Here is a 17255-nt window from a genome sequence, read left to right as displayed (position 1 = left end):
CACCAACCAGCCAGGCAAGAAGCACCCACTGGTGCAATAGGGGCAAGTCAGTAATGAGAGTAACCATTATCTGAGCTGAGATCTTCCATGTCATAAACACTAGTGGGAAAGCTGCTGCTATTGCTTTGCTAGATGGGTGTGATGTTCCCATTAAATTGCTGTCTAAATAACTGCATTTATACCCACAGATTAGTGCTGCTGTTAGCTTTGGTCAGAAAAGCTTCTTCTAGCACTGGCCAGTGGTAACTGACCCATCATAAATGGGGCTTTTATTATCACCCTCTCCAAATGTCAATGAACACTGTGGAAGAGAGGATAGAAAGAATTTAAGAGCCTAGGAAGGAGTGGAGTGAGGTAGAATGCTGCTTTCAGAACATCACGTCACCACTGTACTCCTGATCTCAATGCAGCTGTGATTACCAGCACAATACTGGGTCTGTCTGGCAACATCCTGTCATGGAAGGGAAAAAGGCTCATGAACCACCTTTTCCCAAGTCACCTCCTGTGGCACACACAAGAAGATAATGGCAGCTGGAAGGGGAGGGGCTGATAAGCCACGGCCCAGCCCCTCCCTGTTTGTCTAACTAAAGGTAGTCCAGGAGGAAGAGAAGTTTCTTCAATGGCATAGCTACATGTAAGGAGCCTATGTGGCTGTTACTAACCCTCACCCAGGATCCTGTAAGCAACCCTAATGAAACTCACTGTCATGGGGGGGGGGTGCATAAACATAGAGGAGGGACTAGGTGGGACTAGATGGGGAAAGGAAGGGGGTCAGTGGGGAAGGAAGGGGAGCAAGCAAGGGCAATGAGGGTAGATACGATAAAAACCTATGTATGCATGAATACTCCATAAAGAAACCCACTGCCATGTGTAATTACCAAATGCTAATGAAACAAATTTTAACAATTATAAATCAGGCTCCTCCCTGTTTTAGAGACTGCTGTATCTTCTCTGCAGTGCCAGCCTCATCCCTGAGACACGGTAAAGGTTGGCATGAACAGTGTTGGCTAAATTGGTACCTGGTTACCGGGGCTGCCTTCACCTCTGGCAAAGTGGGTATTGTTGCCATCGGTGACCCCTTCATGGACCTCAACTACACGACATACATGTTCCAGTTTGACTCCACCCATAGCAAGTTTCATAGCACAGTCAAAGCTGAGAACAGGGAACTTGCCAAGGTAGGAAGACAATCTCCATCTTCCGGGAGGGGGAGATACTAGTGCTGAGAATGTTATGGAGTCTACTGGTGTCTTCACCACCACTGAGAAGGCCGGGGCCTACTTAAAGGGTGGGGCCAAAGTGCCATCATCATTTGTACCCTTCTGCTGATGCCCCCATGTTTGGATGGCTGGGGCCAAAGTGCCATCATCATTTGTACCCTTTGTGCTGATGCCCCCATGTTTGGATGGCTGTGAACATGAGATGTATGACAACTCAAGAAAGATTGGCAGCAGTGCCTCCTCCTGCAGCACCAACTGCAGCTCGCCCTGGCCAAGGTCATTCGTGTCAACTTTATCATGGTGACGGGACTCATGACCACAGGACACGACATCACTGCTACCCAGAACACTATGAATGCCCCTTCTGGGAAGCTGAGGTGTGATGACGCTGGGGCTTCCCAGAACACCATCCCTGCATCCACTTGCCAAAGCTGTGGACAAGGTCACCCCTGAACTGAACAGGAAGCTCAGTGGCATGGCCTTCCATGTTCCTACCCACAATGTGTCTGTGGTGGATCTGACATGCCACCTGGAGAAGGTTTCCAAGTATGATGACATCAAGAAGGCAGTGAAGCAGGTATCCAAGGGACCCACTAAAGAATGTCCTGAGCTACACTAAGGACCATGTTGTCTCCTGTGACTTCAACACTCACTCTTCCACCTTTGATGTTAGGCTGGCTTTGCTCTCAATGACAACTGTGTAAAGCTCATTTCCCAGTATGACAATGAATATGGCTATGGCACCAGGATGGTTGACCTCATGGTCGCCCAGGGGTAAAAATCTCTGTGTGGACAGAGGTTTCTGTCCCACCTGGTCCACTGCCATTTAGTCCTAAAGAAACACACAGAGGCTTATATTAATTTTAAACTATTTGGCCAATGGCTCAGGCTTCTTATTGGCTAGCTCTCTCTTAATTACTAACCCATTTCCATTAATTTGTGTATCTCCACATAGTCTTGGCTTATCGGTGATGGGAAGGTCCCTTTCTTGCTCTGCAGCTACAAGGTGTCTCTCTGCCTTCTTCTTCCCAGTATTCTCCTAACCTGGTAGCCCTGCCTATACTTCCTGCCTGGCTACATTGGCCAAAACAGCTTTATTCATCAACCAATAAGATAAGCATATATTCACAGCACTCAGAAGGTCATCCCCAATCAGCTCTGGACCACACACCCTAGCAAGAACATGAGAAGAAGAGAGGCCCTCTAATGTTGAAGAGTTCCTGTTCCTATCAGCTTCCAACACTGAGCATATCCCCTCATAATTTCCATCCCAGGCACCCAGGAGAAGGCAAGGAGCTCTACTCTTTTGAATATCGTCACTGCACCTCTCCCCAAATTATAAATCAGATGAAGATCCTAACAGGCTTTATAAGCAGTACTGAAAACCCACACATTTTAAATGTCCTCACATGTTCTAGGCCTGGGTTATTTATGCTTATTCCATTTCATTTTCACAACAGCCTACAAGACTAATGCAGATGACATCTGAATGTTGAACTGCTTGCTGGTTCAAGCCATAACACTGATTCGGATTTTTGTTGCTGTTGTTTTTGAGATTATAAAATAAATACAACATTTCTTCCTCCTTCCCTCCAATCCTTCCTCTCCTTACTCCTCCTTACTCTCTTCAAATTCATGTCTTTTTTCATTGTTATATGTATATAGATATGTGTACATACCTACGTGAAATATTCCTGAATATAACCTGGCTTCTATGTATGTCTTCAGTGCTGACCTTATTGTACTGAAAAACAACCTATGCTCTTTCTTGTTGGTTTGGTTTTTGAAGAATGGTGTCTCTAGCTCAGGCTTGCTAGAAACTCCCTATGCAGCAGAGACTGGGCCTCAAACTTGTGATCTTCCCACCTCAGTCTCTGGGTGCCGGGTTTACACGCCTGTCCTGATGATACCAAGTGACCTAGCATCTCATCCCTCTGAGATAGTGAGTTAGTTGCACTGAGCTGCTGAGCTCTACAATCATCATTTGCCTATGATGGACTCACACTGTCTCAACAGATAAAAACTCAATCGCTCTCTCTCTCTCTCTCTCTCTCTCTCTCTCTCTCACACACACACACACACACACACACACACACACACACACAAAATTCCCAAACTGAAAAACTTCAGAACTTTTATAACAGCACAATTGTCACAATTACAGGAATAATTTTATGTCTGCTGACTCTAATAACACCTGTGGGATTGTATGTAATAACCCACCCCACTTCATTTTGTTTTTGCAAATGTACTGATCTGGGTTGGAATGGTTGGAAATTTAAAACAAAAATAATCCTCAATCAACCTAAAATCCCACTCTGGCCATCTGTATCTACTTCATTCATCAATCAGGGCAGCTGCTCAGTGTAAACTAGGTGAAATAGATTCAGCCTGTTTCTGCAGCATTGTTACTAACCACCAAAGACAGCTGCTCCTTAGCAACTGAATCTAAAAAACACAAGATGCCACACAGGACCTCATTTATGGAAGGCGAGCTGTGGCCTCCTTTACAAGTCTAGTTTTTTTTACTTCCCCATACGCTGAAAAATTGGCATCTTCATTACCATAGTTATATATAATTAATTTGACAACTAAAATTTTTCTTTGTTTCATGATTCAAAAATTCATGAAGGTAGTTTCCAGGCCTAAAGGCAAAGAAAGCCACACAGACAAGGAGAAAGGTGGTTTGCAAGTGAGGGGAAATTAATGGCATACACTTTTTAATTGTCAGGTGTAACAAGTGGACTCTGCCACAGCAATTTCAGACCACTCATTTCTAACACTAATGCTGTAAGAATTAATGAGCCCACCAGTCATCTAATTTTATTTCTGTATTGAGAAATTCTTCAGACAGATATGGAGGTGCATGTTTTTAATCCCAGCTTTAGGGAAGGAGAGATAGGTGGATCCTTGTGAAATCGAGACCAGCCTGGTCTATACAGTGAGTTTCAAGACAGCCAGGACTACACTGAGAAACCCTGCTTCAAAAAAACAAACAGCTCGGCTCTGGTGATGCACACCACACTGGATCAGAGGCAGATGCAGGCGGATCTCTGAGCCAGTCAGGCCTACAAAGCAAGTTCCGGGACAGCCAGGGCTGCTACACAGAGGAACCCTGTCTTTAAAACCCAAAACAAACAAACAAACAAAAATTTCAAAAACCAAGTTTGAAAAAAGAAAGCTTGCCAGGCATGGTACTGTACACCTTTAATCCCAAAACTTGGGAGGCAGAGACAGGTGAATCTCTGTGAGTTCAAGGCTAGCCTGGTCTACAGAGAGAGAGTTCCAGGCTACACAGAGAAACAACAACAAAAAAGCCAAACAAACAAACAAACAAAAAAGACAGAAAGAAAGCCAAAAACCAATTTATAAATTGCTTACTTCAATTAAGCCCTGGCTGGTGGTGCAAATCTTTTATTCTTGAGAGGAGGCAGGCAGGTAGATAGATCCCTGTGAATTTGAGGCCAACCAGATCTACAGAGAGAGTTCCAGGCCAGTCAGGCCTCTACAGTGAGACCTTGTCTCAAAACAAAAAACCTAATTAATTTTACCTCAGTTAAAATATTTAAATATATAAATCAATGCAAGTCTCACAAGTGTCGCCCTAATAATACCAATCCAATTCTAACACAATCATAATACATCGGGGCTAGAGAGATGACTCCATGGCTAAGAGCACCACTGCTCTCCCAGTAGATCTGAGTTCAATTCCCAGCACCTACATGGAGGCCCATTATCATCTGTTACACTAGTTCTAAGGGGTCTGATGCTCTCCTCTGGCCTCTAAGAGCACCAAGTACACACATGGTGCACAGTCACCTATGCACACAAAACACTCACATAAAATAAATATTTTAAAAGAAAGAAAATATAATGTTAGAAGGAAAACAGGAGGTTCAGAAAGCCTAGGCAGGAAAGCAACCCAAAAGAAGGGCTTTGCTTTCACTGTTTAAGGAGAACTGTGTGTGCACATCACCTGCTGACTAGCTCTATCCAACTGCTACCTTAACCAAAGACAGGAAAACACAGTAACAAAAATTTAAATACGCTAATCTAACCATCTGTGGGCTGGACCCATCTATGAACTACGTAGTACATGTACTATGTACCCTTGCCACGATGGACAGTGAGTGAGAACAGCTCTGAGTCAGAGCAGCTCATTCCAAGATACTTTTTCAAGTTACATAGCCTGTTTCCTTGATTGTAGCTCAATGAGTCTGTTGTTTGGGGATTTGACTATGTTGGTGCTACAAACCAAACCTAGGCCTTGCAATTCTAGGCAAACACTACTATTTGGATATATCCTAGTCCTTTCAATGAATCAAGTTATGTAATATATATAACTTTTTCCTTTAAGCGTTATCGTTAGGGGTTAGAAAGATGTCTGAGCAGTTAAAAGTACTGCCTGCTCTTTCAGAGGACCCAGGTTCAATTCCCAGCACTCACATAGTGGCTCATAACCCTTTGTAACTCCAGTTCCAGGGGACCCCAGGATGTCTGGCCTCCAATGATGCCAGGCATACATGTGGTACACAGATATAAATGTAGGCAAAATATTCATACACATATACAAAATAAAACTAAATAACTTAATGTTACCATTATATCCCAAAGGGCGCAGATGAAAAAGACAATGGAAAGGGGGAGACAAGTCAAAGTCAAATGTTTCTTCTCCATGGCGGAAGGCTCTTTCCCCCACTGCCTTGTCTCACCACCCTTTCTACCACAGGCTGCTGCTTTCACCATCAAAGCCTCTTCTTCCAACTCTCTTCAAGGCCTACCTCCTGTCTCACCCACACCTCATCGTCCTTTGAGGCAATCAGACCTTTCAGGAACAGAACTGCGGGCAAGGGCTTATTTCAGTACCGATGTGGAGGACAAAGCCATGACATTCTCTTGAATGGAGTAATTTTTCTCCCTAAACCACTGAGCTCTGTGCACCTAGGGAACTCTTCTGAGACAATCTAAAGAATAGATGTGTGTATCTTTTCTCCTCCTCAGCTAGCCACTGTTTAAGGGAAGACAACCCAACAAATGAACCAAAGCATCCAAACATATCAACCAGAAAGTTTATTTCTAAGCAAACAGATTTGAAAATAATCATAGAATATCCATTCCAGTCCTTGGTTTCCTTAAAAGGAAATGATAACAACAACCTACGTTAGTTTTGTTTTTTTCACATGGACAAAGTCATAGTCTCCATTTCTCTTTATATGGTACTCTGATTCCTTGAAACCTCTGGGAACCATCAGAATGTAACTATGATGCCTCTCTATAAGCAAATGCACTGGGCCCCACCATTTTTGTGTATAGTTTTCAGAGGTCTCTGAACGCTCTAGCTTCTTTAGCAGATAATCGGTTAAGATTTAAAGAGCAGAACCAAGTGGTGGTGGCAACAGCCTTTTTAATCCAGCAATTGGGAGGCAGAAGCAAGTGGATCTCTTAGTTCGAGGTCAGCCTGTTCTACAAAGTTCCAGGACAGCCACAGCTACACAGACAAACCCTGTCTCAAAACAAAAGATCCATAGAGCTGAACTATGAACTTGGTTTCTACTGTGAACTGTTATATCTTTTCCTTATTGAGATCTTAGAGCTGAGAAACTGCTTCTCTTTGCAAATATTATTAGATCTAGCACCATTCTAACACTTGTGGGGAAAACACGGAAAATTTCTTACCTCTGAGAAATTAACAGCCAAAGGAATGATTCCAGCCACGTAGCATCCCACCAACATTGCCAAAGACAGCAGACCGATGGAGAGAAAATCATCCATTCTGCCCTCCTGTAGTCACCAGGCTTCAAAATTCCAGCGGTTTGAAAAGGCGCTTAGGCTCTTTAAACGTGCGGTTTTCCAAGAGATCAAGGGAGCTCCCCACTGCTTTCAACCTTGCCACCAGCCGGTGTGTTCACCAAGCACGCAGCTCTCTTACGTACTAAGAGGCAAGCTCCTTTTTGCTGATACTAGCACCAGAGAAAACTTCGCGCAATCTTAGGGGCTTGGATGGCAGTCACTGTGATTCCGGCAGGTAACAGATGGAGAAACTGTGTCTTCGGAATGAGGGTGGCACAATGACCCACTCCCCTGGACAGTGCGTCTGGTTCCAGCAAGAGGACGGCAAACCCAAGTGCCTTGTCTTCAGGCGGCACCTGGTTCCCTAAGGTGGCCCCGCAGGTGGTCCGCCCCCAGGGAAGGGACCAGCCCACCAGTCCCAGCAAACTCCCTTCCAAGTCTGGAGTCGAGCAAGCTGTCCCGCAAGGCTCTAACAGTGGGTCCCGAGGATTCAACAGCAAAGTCGATATAATGCTGTCTCTGCCCTACACCGGCTGCAGCCCAAGGTACGTCCCTCAGCCAGGCCCTGACCCTGAGTCGCCAATACTACTGCTGCCATGGCCGCCAAGTGGCACCTCTTCATTACTCCTACTTCCGGATTGTCTCGCCACCCCCTCTTTAGCAGGGTACTTCCGGGTTACAACCGACCTATAAGCCGCGGTACTTACATTGCCGCCATTTTTTGGAAAGGCTTAAAAAAGATAACACTGCTGTCACTGTTGTGTTCCCCACCACTTTAGCTACCTGTCTGCTAAGTGAAGTACAGAAGGCAGCGTCCCGAAACAAACTATTGTTTCTAAAGCTGCAAAATGTTCTCTTACACATCTCAGCGCCCTTACCCAAGATGGCTGAAACGGAGTCGACATCCGCTCTCGAGGCCGGAAGTGTGTGAATCTCTATGGCCCAAAAGGCTCTTTCGTGTCGTGCTTCCGGCGATTTCCGGCGACTGCTCTCGCGGGATTGGCTGTTGGCGGCGTTGCGGCTGAGCTCGTGTGCGGCGGCGGCGGTGTTAGCGGCGGCTGCAGCAAAGTGTTCGGCGCGATGGTAAGGCCTCGGCGGTTCCCGGAGTCCCCAACATGGAGGGCCACCCCTGCTCCGTACATCTTCCCATTCCCCCTGTCCCCGCCCATCCGGCGCGAGCGAGCTGCTCCCCGCCTCCCAGGCTCGCGGGTCGACCCTTTCCCATCTCGGCGCCGAGACGCGGGCCCTGGCCTTAGGCCCCGGACCTGGTCCGCCCTGCGGCTGCGCGCCCTCCTGCTGGTGGGGGCGAGGTGTGCGGTGGGCAGAGCGTGCACTGTTTGCGTATCGCTGCCTGGAAGAGGGAGGCGTGGGGGGCTCGTTCTCGCTCTCTCCAGATGCACTAGCGGACACTAGGAACAATGGCGGGGAACGTGTGTCAGACTTTTCCCCGAAACCGACTCACTCATCACTTTACTGTTCGCCGCATGTGGGCCTGGGGGTTCGGATTCGCCTTGCACTGCTCCTCTTCAGCCGTCCCCGCAGTGTTCAAAAACAAAAAAAAATGTATTTTCCCTTTTTCAGTAGCTTCAGTTGCCCTGTTTGGTAATCCCACCAGCCTTCGATCTTGTTCCTACTTAGGTTTACTTTAGAGAGTGCAGCCTGAAAAGAGACACCAGGGTCCGGGCTCTAGAATCTGACAGGGGGGTAGTAAAGTATGCTTTTTTAACGTTCTGTAAAGGTTTTTTTGTTTGTCCGTTTGTGCATGTGAGTACAGGTGCCTGCTGAGGCCAGAAGAGGGTGTGAGGTTCCCCAGGATCTGCAGTTACAACTGGTGGATGTGGGTGCTGGGAACCAAACTCAGGTCCTCTGTGAGAGTAGCACATGCTCATAACTACTGAGCTCTCTTCAATCCTCCCGATGTTATTTTGATTGGGGGGGGGGGTTAAAGAATTTTTCCCTTTTCTGTGTATAGGTGTTCTGCCTGCATTTCTCTGTGCCACTTGCATGCAGTGCCTGCGGCAGACAGAAGAGAGTGTCCTTTCCCCTGGAATTGGAATTACAGATGCTTATAAGTGACCCTGTGGGTCAGGGAATTGAAAAACTGATCCCTTGAAAAGACAGCTTGTGCTCTTAACCTCTAAGCCATCTCTGCAGTACTCCAGCCCTCCTCTTAAGCAAACCAAAAGGGAGAGGTTCATAGGATTTACTTAGAGCAGGATTGTGTGTGTGTATATACACTTTTCAAATGTATTCAAATTATTCTTTAACATGCCTTCAAATTTAAAAACTGGCAAAGAGTGAATAACTTGTGGGATGAGCAAACTAGTTAGTTGTGTTTTAATAACATTTGCTTCATATACATGGGCCTTATGTTGTGATGTGAATTTCTGAAGTGCATATTAGGCTGTACATTGAAACTCTTTTTCCCTTCAGTCTCACACCATTTTGCTGGTACAGCCTACCAAGAGGCCAGAAGGCAGGACCTACGCTGACTATGAGTCTGTGAATGAGTGCATGGAAGGTGAGTGGTCAAACTGATCAAAAATGAAATCTTGAAGTCCTCCAAATACACACACCATACTCTTGTGAGATAAATAGCATTTGAGAGCTGGAATTGTTCCACCCAACCCCCCAGATCTCTTGAATTACTATTTTAAGCAATGAAAGTCTATTTTTAGCATGGACTGTTAAAAAAATATTTTGTTATGGCATATAGGTATTTTACCTATAGCTCTTATGTATTCTGGCTAAACTGTAGCATTGGAGTTGTTATGGTTGGCTCTGAATACCTTTTGAAACTTTATAACCAATAAATGTTGGTTATAAGGTGGCCAGGCATAGGGGCACGAACCTTTAATCCCAGCACTCAGGAGGCAGAGACAGGCAGATCTCTGAATTGAAGCCAACCTGGTCTACAAAGAGTTCCAGGACAGCTAGGGCTGTTACACAAAGAAACCCTGTCTTGTAAAACCAAAATAAGAAAAGAAAAAAGCCCATGAGAATGTTAGAAAATAAGTAAGCTCAGAGAAAGCCAAGCTTCACAGAAGCAGATCAGTGTGATCTATTGTGCATTTGCTAAACCTCCACTCCCACCCAGGGAACAATTAACTCTTAATGTTTCTTCACTGGTAAACCATTCGAGCACAGATTGGTTTATTTTTCTCTGCAAAGTGGATTTGGTTTTGTGCTTAGTAATTGCATTGTATTAACTGGTTGTGCTGCCCTACATTGTTTCTTTTTTGTTGTTGCTTGTTTGTTTTGTTTTGTTTTTCGAGACAGGGTTTCTCTGTATTGCTTTGGAGCCTGTCCTAGAACTAGCTCTGTAGACCAGGCTGCCCTTGAACTCACAGAGATCTGCCTGCCTCTGCCTCCCAAGTGCTGGGATTAAAGGCGTGTTTGTTCTTTGCCTCTTTACTATCAAAAGGTTATATATAGTTGCTTTGATTTGACTGTCAACAAGTCCCTAAAATTTGATTATTCAAAACTAACTGGGTTAGGCTCCTCTAACAGTGATTAATAATGCCTCTAAAAACAAAAACTGCTTATAATCAAAGGTGGCTTCGAGGTAGCTAGTGCAATAATACCCTTGGCACTTCCGTCAGATTTTGCTTGTAAAGATGAAAGGGGGGAGATGGTAGCACACACCTTTAAGCTCATCACTTGAGAGGCAGAAGCCTACCACCATAGCATGTCTCTGGGTCTTTGTTTTCATGTCTGGGTTATGGACAGTGACCTTTCTAGCCTTTATTAATCTTAGTAAAGTCTAACTTTGTGTATTTGTGACAGTTTTGATACCTATCCAAGCTAACCTAGAATGCAAGAGTCTTCTACCTTGGCCTCTTGAGTATTGGGACTATAAATATGTACCACTGTGTCTGCATCTGTTTTATTTTTTAATTAATGTACCTTAATTGATGTATGGGTTTAGGTTTGTAGAAAACTGAACAGAATATAAAGTTAGTTGTGTGTGCATATAGCAACACCCACCCCTCCACTGACACTTCTATCCATTAACATCTTACCTTGATAGGGTACAGTTGTTATGGTGGTGAACTGGAGCTGACACATTGATAACTCAGTTTTGTAGTTTACATTAGTGTTCCTTATGTGTTGTGCAGCTCTGTAGAATTTTGCCAAATTTATTGGCTGATGGTCTTGTCAATATATAGTTATAAAGAAAGGCTTCATTCCCCTTCTGTACCTGTCCCACCCTCCGGACCAACTACCAGTCTTTAAACCTTTAATATACCTAATGCAGTGTAAATGTTATATAGATAACTATTACACATTTTTTGTTGGGGAAAATAAGAAAAAGTCTGTAAATATTCAGAAACTGTGGAATTTGTTTTTCAAACATTTTTAGATTAAAATTGTAGTTTATGGGCTTGCAATGTAGCTCATTCGATAGAGTGGCTTGTCTTGAATGCACAAAGCGTGAATTTGTTCCTTGGTACCACATAAACAAGTATAGGGGTATGCACTTGTAATCCAGCACTTGGGAAGAGATGGCAGGAAGGTGGGAAGTTCAAGTTTATCCTCAGCTATAGTGAGTTCAGAGCTAACCTAGGATACATACGACATTATTGAAAAGAGAAAAGTGGTTTTGTTCCCATTTTAAAAAGTTAAAAGATGGGTGCTGGTTATTACCATCATTATGTAATCCTAGCAATTAGGAGGCTGAGCCAGGAGGAGTCCAAGTTTGAATCCAGCTACATAGTAAATTGCAGGACAGCTTAGCTGAATACTGGGTTGCTTTCTGATAAAACCCCGGGTTGGGAAAGGTACAGGGGAGGCTGAGAGGCTGGGGTTTAGCTCAGTGGTAGAGCATTTGCTTAGCATGCTTGAAACCCTAGTTTCAAGGCTACCACTGCCAATAACAAACACTTTGTCTTCCTTGAACAACTACCTTTATGGCCCCCCTCTCCCACTCCACAGGTGGCTTCAGTTAAATTTGTTGGTAAGAGCTGTATTTTATTATGTCGTATATGTTTTGGAGGTTATTTTGGATTGTATAGAAATACAGCTAATTTTCATATATTGATTGTGTGTGTTACAGTCTTGGTACCTCATTCATTAGTTCTATTGGTGTTTTGTTAAATTCTTGCCTTGTTGATCTGGCCTGTAGTGGAGTGCTGAGTAAAGTTTCCTTCCTGGTGGTAGCAGATAAGCAGTCTGTGACCACTAAACATGACAGTAGGGACAGGTCAGTGCCTTTTAATTTTATCAGTTTTGTGATTTCAATGTAGTATGCTAGTAGCAATGAAAAGGGATGTGGTGGGGAATAGCTTAGCCAGTAAAGGAATACTCAGCAGTGAGTGTGAGAGCCCCACAACGTGTAAACAAGCCAAACTAATTAATGCTAAGGTGTAGAAACAAGTGCATCCCAGGGACTGGCCAGCCTAGCCTGGGTGAGCTGCAGGCTCAGAGATGAAGGAAGCTGACATTTCACCTCCTTTTGTGCAAATACATACAAAAACATGTAAAATAGTTAACGAGATACTTCTGTTACTGAATGTAGCCTTTCCCTGGAAATTTTAACAAGTTATTTTAGAGATATGCCTTAAAAGTTTGTGTTTTACAATATAGGGCATATTGCCCATAGGTAACTAATATTGATATCACTTGTCCTTTGAGTGTTATTAGCAATGGACTGAAAAGGTATATTCCCCCATTTATAGAATGCTTCACTGGTTGGATATTAACCGGTAATATGTTTTGTTGATAATTGTTAATATACTATGATTATTGACTGGGGGGTTTTCTGGTTTTTGGAGACCGTCTCATGTATCATAAGCTGGTCTCAAACTCACTAGCTGAGGATGAGCTTGAACTTCTGATCCTCCTGCCTTAGTCTCCCAAGTACTGGGATTACAGATGTGCCTACCACACCTGGTTTTATTATCTCCTTACATTAGAGTATTTACAAGCTGTCTTGTGCTGATGTTTCATGGTCATTATTTCAGATAATCTGTAGAACCCTATGGAAATGTAAGGTTTGCTGGATGGAGTCATTTGTCATCAGTTTTATGATAAATGAGCTGGCTTTCTGGATTCCTAATGTATCCAGAGTCTGGGATCTTCAGTACCATATCAGCATAAGCTCCAACTTTGTTGCCAGTTATTGTGACCTTTTTCCATTGCATCAAATTCTGAAGGTAAAATTGTTTTTCTACTCTCCAGCCTTAACATGGTTAGAAACACAACAAGAACCACAGTGCAATCTGGGTGTGGTGGTACGAGCCTTTAATACCAGCAATTGGGAGGCAGAGACAGGAAGATCTCTGAGTTCCAGGGCAGCCAAAGCTATGTAGAAAGACTGGGGAGGGGAACCCTATCTGGAAAGGGTCATTGCTAAGGGCCAAACACAGACTCTACCCAGATGCCTAACCCAAGCCTTTAATGCCCTTTTCTCTCCAGTGGTTTGAAGTAATCATCTAATTATAAAACACAAAATGGTTACCAATACTCTCATAAATTTAAATTGCTAGTCACAAAAATGAAAACTAAAGTGATCAACCTGCAGTCCTTTTCCAGCTCAGTTTTTCTAAAATAGATATGCTGACAATAAAACACTGCTTACATGTAGGAGTTTGCACAGTCATAAGTTCTTATTCTCTCCCCCTTAGGTGTTTGTAAAATGTATGAAGAACACCTGAAGAGAATGAATCCCAACAGCCCCTCCATCACATATGATATCAGCCAGTTGTTTGATTTTATTGACGATCTGGCAGACCTCAGCTGTCTTGTGTAAGTATTGGCCACTGGCCACCATATCTTTTAATTTGTGTTTCTCTATCTTTGTCTATTATATAGTTACTAGTGTTACACTTACATATAGATCAAAACTTAAATTGGCAATTATAAAGCCAAAGGCATAGGAAACTGACTGTTTATGTGATATTGTAGGGTGAAAATAGGCTGATTTAAAAGTTCCACATTGTTTGTACCCTAAATCTAATAGTGTTTTTCTTTTGTTTCTTTTCCTTGGTCTTTTTCCTAAAGTAATTGGTTTCATGTTTAAACTCAAGTTCTTTGCTTGAAATTTAGTTTTCGTCCTAGCCTATGTAAACTTGTTTTTGTTGTTTCATTGGTGTAAGGTTTTATATTTTAATATACTTATTATATATAATTACATTTAAATTTTATTGAGTGGTACTAATGTAAATATTGTGTTGTAGTCTTGAAGTAGACTAGGTTGGCACTTAATTTGGATATACAAATACAGAACAATCCAAGAAAATGATTGGCTTTTTAGACTATTTCTCATTAAGCGGCTTGGTAGAGAACTGTCTGTTACATTGTAATTGGTTAGGTGTGATAGGCAATGGCTTGTGTGCTTGAAATAAACCTGGCCTTATCACTCAGGAGAAATTTGATGTTGCTTGTATAAAGCATCCCTTCTTTGTAGTTTATTTCCCTTATTGGAGACTGGCCCTATGTGTGGGGGTACAAGGTTGGGATCCCAGCTAATCTGGAGGCAAGAGGATGGAAAGTTTAAGGATGACAACTTAGTTAGATCCTTTCTCAACATAAAAGATAAGAGCAGACTGGGGTGTGTGTAGCTCATTGTAGACTGCTTGTTTACTAGGCACAAAATCCATGGTCAGTTTTTAGTAACATGAGGGGAAAAGCCAGCATATAAAATTTGAACGTACTGGCTAATGGTGGAGGTTCTGATGCGGGAATGTTTAATTGTACTGTGTAAAATGAATGACAAGATTCATGATCTAAAGAAAAAGAGGCAGTATTGTCCAGTATCTCTTAACAGTATTAAGTCAATTCACTTTAAGCCTTTATATTCTCTTTTTTGCTACTTACAGGGTTATTTTATTTTTTAAAGATTTATTTATTTATCACGTATACAGTGTTCTGTCTGCATGTATGCCCTCAGGCCAGAAGAGGGCATCAGATGGTTGTGAGCTACCATGTGGTTGCTGGGAATTGAACTCAGGACCTCTGTAAGAGCAGCCAGTGCTCTTAACCTCTGAGCCATCACTCCAGCCCCACAGGGTTATTTTAAAAAGATTAAGCTAATTCTGATACTTAAAATAATACCCTATATTTGGTAACATCTTCAATTATCACTTGTCCATTTTTTTTTTTTTAAGTGTATGAGTGTCTTGCCTGCGTGTATATGTTTACTACATGCATTTCAGGTGCCCTCGGGGGCAAAAGAGGATGTTAAATGGAGTTACGTATGAATATGAGCCATCATGTGGGTGTTGGAAATTGAACCCAAGTCCTCTGAAGACCAGAAAGTGCTCTTAACCACAGAGCCATCTTGACACTTCCACTCCCACTTGTCTTTTTTGTTTTTGTTTCATGAGACAGGGTTTCTCTGTGTTTCCCTGGCTGTCCTGGAACTTTGTTCTATAGACCAGGCTGGCCTTGAACTCACAGTGATCCACCTGCCTCTGCCTCCAAGTGCTGGGGTTCTGTACCATACCTGGTGTTTGTCTGCCTTTTTACACAACAGTGTTTTGAATTTGCTTTTATTATTTTCTGTGTATGGTGTTTTGCCTGTATGTATATTTGTATACCTTGTGTGTGTATGTACAAAACCGTTGGAACTCAGAAAACAATATTGAATTCCCTGGTACTGGAGTAATAGACTCTTATGAGCTGCTGTGTGGGTGCTAGGAATCAAACCCAGGCACTGGAAGAGGAACCAGTCAGTGCTCTTAACTGCTTATTAAGCTGTCTCTCCAGCCTTATACCAGAATTTTAGTATGCCTTCCTCACCAGATAAGAGTTCAGTTTTAGGTCAGCTGGAAAACTGCTCTATTCAAGATACCTCGATTGGCTGGATGGGATGCTCAGTGTACTGTAGGCTCTGAAAACCTTCATTATCAACAGAGTTCTGCTGTTGGTGGTGGTTTTCCTGCTTTACCCTTCTCTTCTGAGAGATGTCCTTCTGAATTTTTCCTCTCTAGGCCTTTGGTTTTTATTTTAAAAGACAAGTTTTAAACTATGAGTTCCTTAGACATTAGCAGGAAATCATTGTTGAAGTAGTATTTTTTTTTTTAGATTTCTTAGTTGATTCACAACAAATGTAGCAGATTTAAAGTTTGTACTAGTGTTTAGCTTTTGTTTTTTAATCACTAAAGGGACTGTAAGAATAGAAGCTATGTGGGAGAGGACACGTGGTTTTTTGGTCAGTAGGTGCTTGGCTGCTTTTACATTATAAAATTATACTAGGTGATGTAGCTCTGTTCATTAAAACAGCAGCATTGTCTGCTTTTGATGCACTTCATGTGTGAAAATATTCATATTGAAGCTCTCGAGGGCAGTTATAATGTGGGCTTTAACTGACCAGTGTAACTTTGCATGTTTCTTTTTGTTCCTCAGGTACCGAGCTGATACACAGACGTATCAGCCTTATAACAAAGACTGGATCAAAGAGAAGATCTACGTGCTCCTTCGTCGACAGGCACAACAGGCTGGGAAGTAATTGAGTTGGAAGCATTAGGGGCTAGGGGTGGGCTTGAAACAGGTGCATACAGCGTACTGTAGTGAACATTTTGTATGATAGTAATCCTGTTTCCATTTTGTTACTAGAGCCAAGATTGAATGTATGACATGAAACGTGAATGACCTTTTCATTCTGAAACCACCATTGCCCCTTTGCTCATTTTCTTTTTTTACTTAAAACATTTTTATGATAATTCAGAGAGAAAGTGTTTTTTGCCATTTAAGGTTGGTTCCAGTCCTTGAAACTGTTCGTATCTGCTCTACAGCAGTGAGTGCACTAACCGTTTGTGGGGGGGTGGGGGTGGTGACAAGGTTAGTTATGTCCTCTAGGAAAGTCTTAGTGAAAAATAAAGAAATGTTCTGTAGTTGTATTTTCTCATTGAGTGATTTTGGTTTGGATTGGTTTTTGGGTTTTTTTGTTTTGTTTTTCTCTCTCTAAATATTGAATTATCTGGCAAAGCCTTATCGGTTTTTAAAAAAAAAAAAAAAAAAAAAGTCAGTAGACTGATACACAAAAAACTTGAAAGTTTATAATTTGAACCTATTTTTGCTGTGATTTACTTATGAAGCCAATAAGCTGTTACCTCATTTCTCTAGCAATCAATAAATCTCAGGAGTAGCGACAACATTTGTATGTACTGTGGATGCAAACATAAGATGATTCTAGACTCAACAATAGGAATACATCCCATGTCAAGTTGGAAATAGCCCAAATGCATTTAGTACTCCAGACCTGTGGAACATCATAACTGCAAACAGTAGTACACTGGTTGC

At 42.6% G+C, this 17255-nt stretch overlaps 2 protein-coding genes across 2 annotated transcripts in view; one reads left to right on the top strand and one right to left on the bottom strand.

The window, feature by feature from the left end:
* Positions 1-7747, bottom strand: part of Slc39a9 (solute carrier family 39 member 9) — a 34789-nt gene extending 27042 nt beyond the window's left edge. Inside the window, exon 1 of the mRNA XM_051196227.1 lies at positions 6897-7747. Within this exon, the coding sequence (XP_051052184.1) occupies positions 6897-6992 (96 nt within the window). The 5' untranslated portion in view covers positions 6993-7747. The remainder of the gene's footprint in view (positions 1-6896) is intronic.
* A 197-nt stretch (positions 7748-7944) lies between these two features.
* Positions 7945-16857, top strand: Erh (ERH mRNA splicing and mitosis factor). The gene is made up of 4 exons (XM_051196229.1): positions 7945-8093; positions 9444-9531; positions 13637-13757; positions 16359-16857. The coding sequence occupies exons 1-4, from the start codon at positions 8091-8093 to the stop codon at positions 16459-16461; spliced, it is 315 nt and encodes a 104-aa protein (XP_051052186.1). The 5' UTR covers positions 7945-8090; the 3' UTR covers positions 16462-16857.
* The last annotated feature ends 398 nt before the right edge of the window (positions 16858-17255 follow it).

This window comes from Phodopus roborovskii, unplaced genomic scaffold (genome assembly GCF_943737965.1).
Source record: "Phodopus roborovskii unplaced genomic scaffold, PHOROB, whole genome shotgun sequence".
NCBI classification, from domain to species: domain Eukaryota; kingdom Metazoa; phylum Chordata; class Mammalia; order Rodentia; family Cricetidae; genus Phodopus; species Phodopus roborovskii.
The sequence above is the reverse complement of the archived record's forward strand: the minus strand, read 5'-3'. Positions and strand labels throughout refer to the sequence as shown.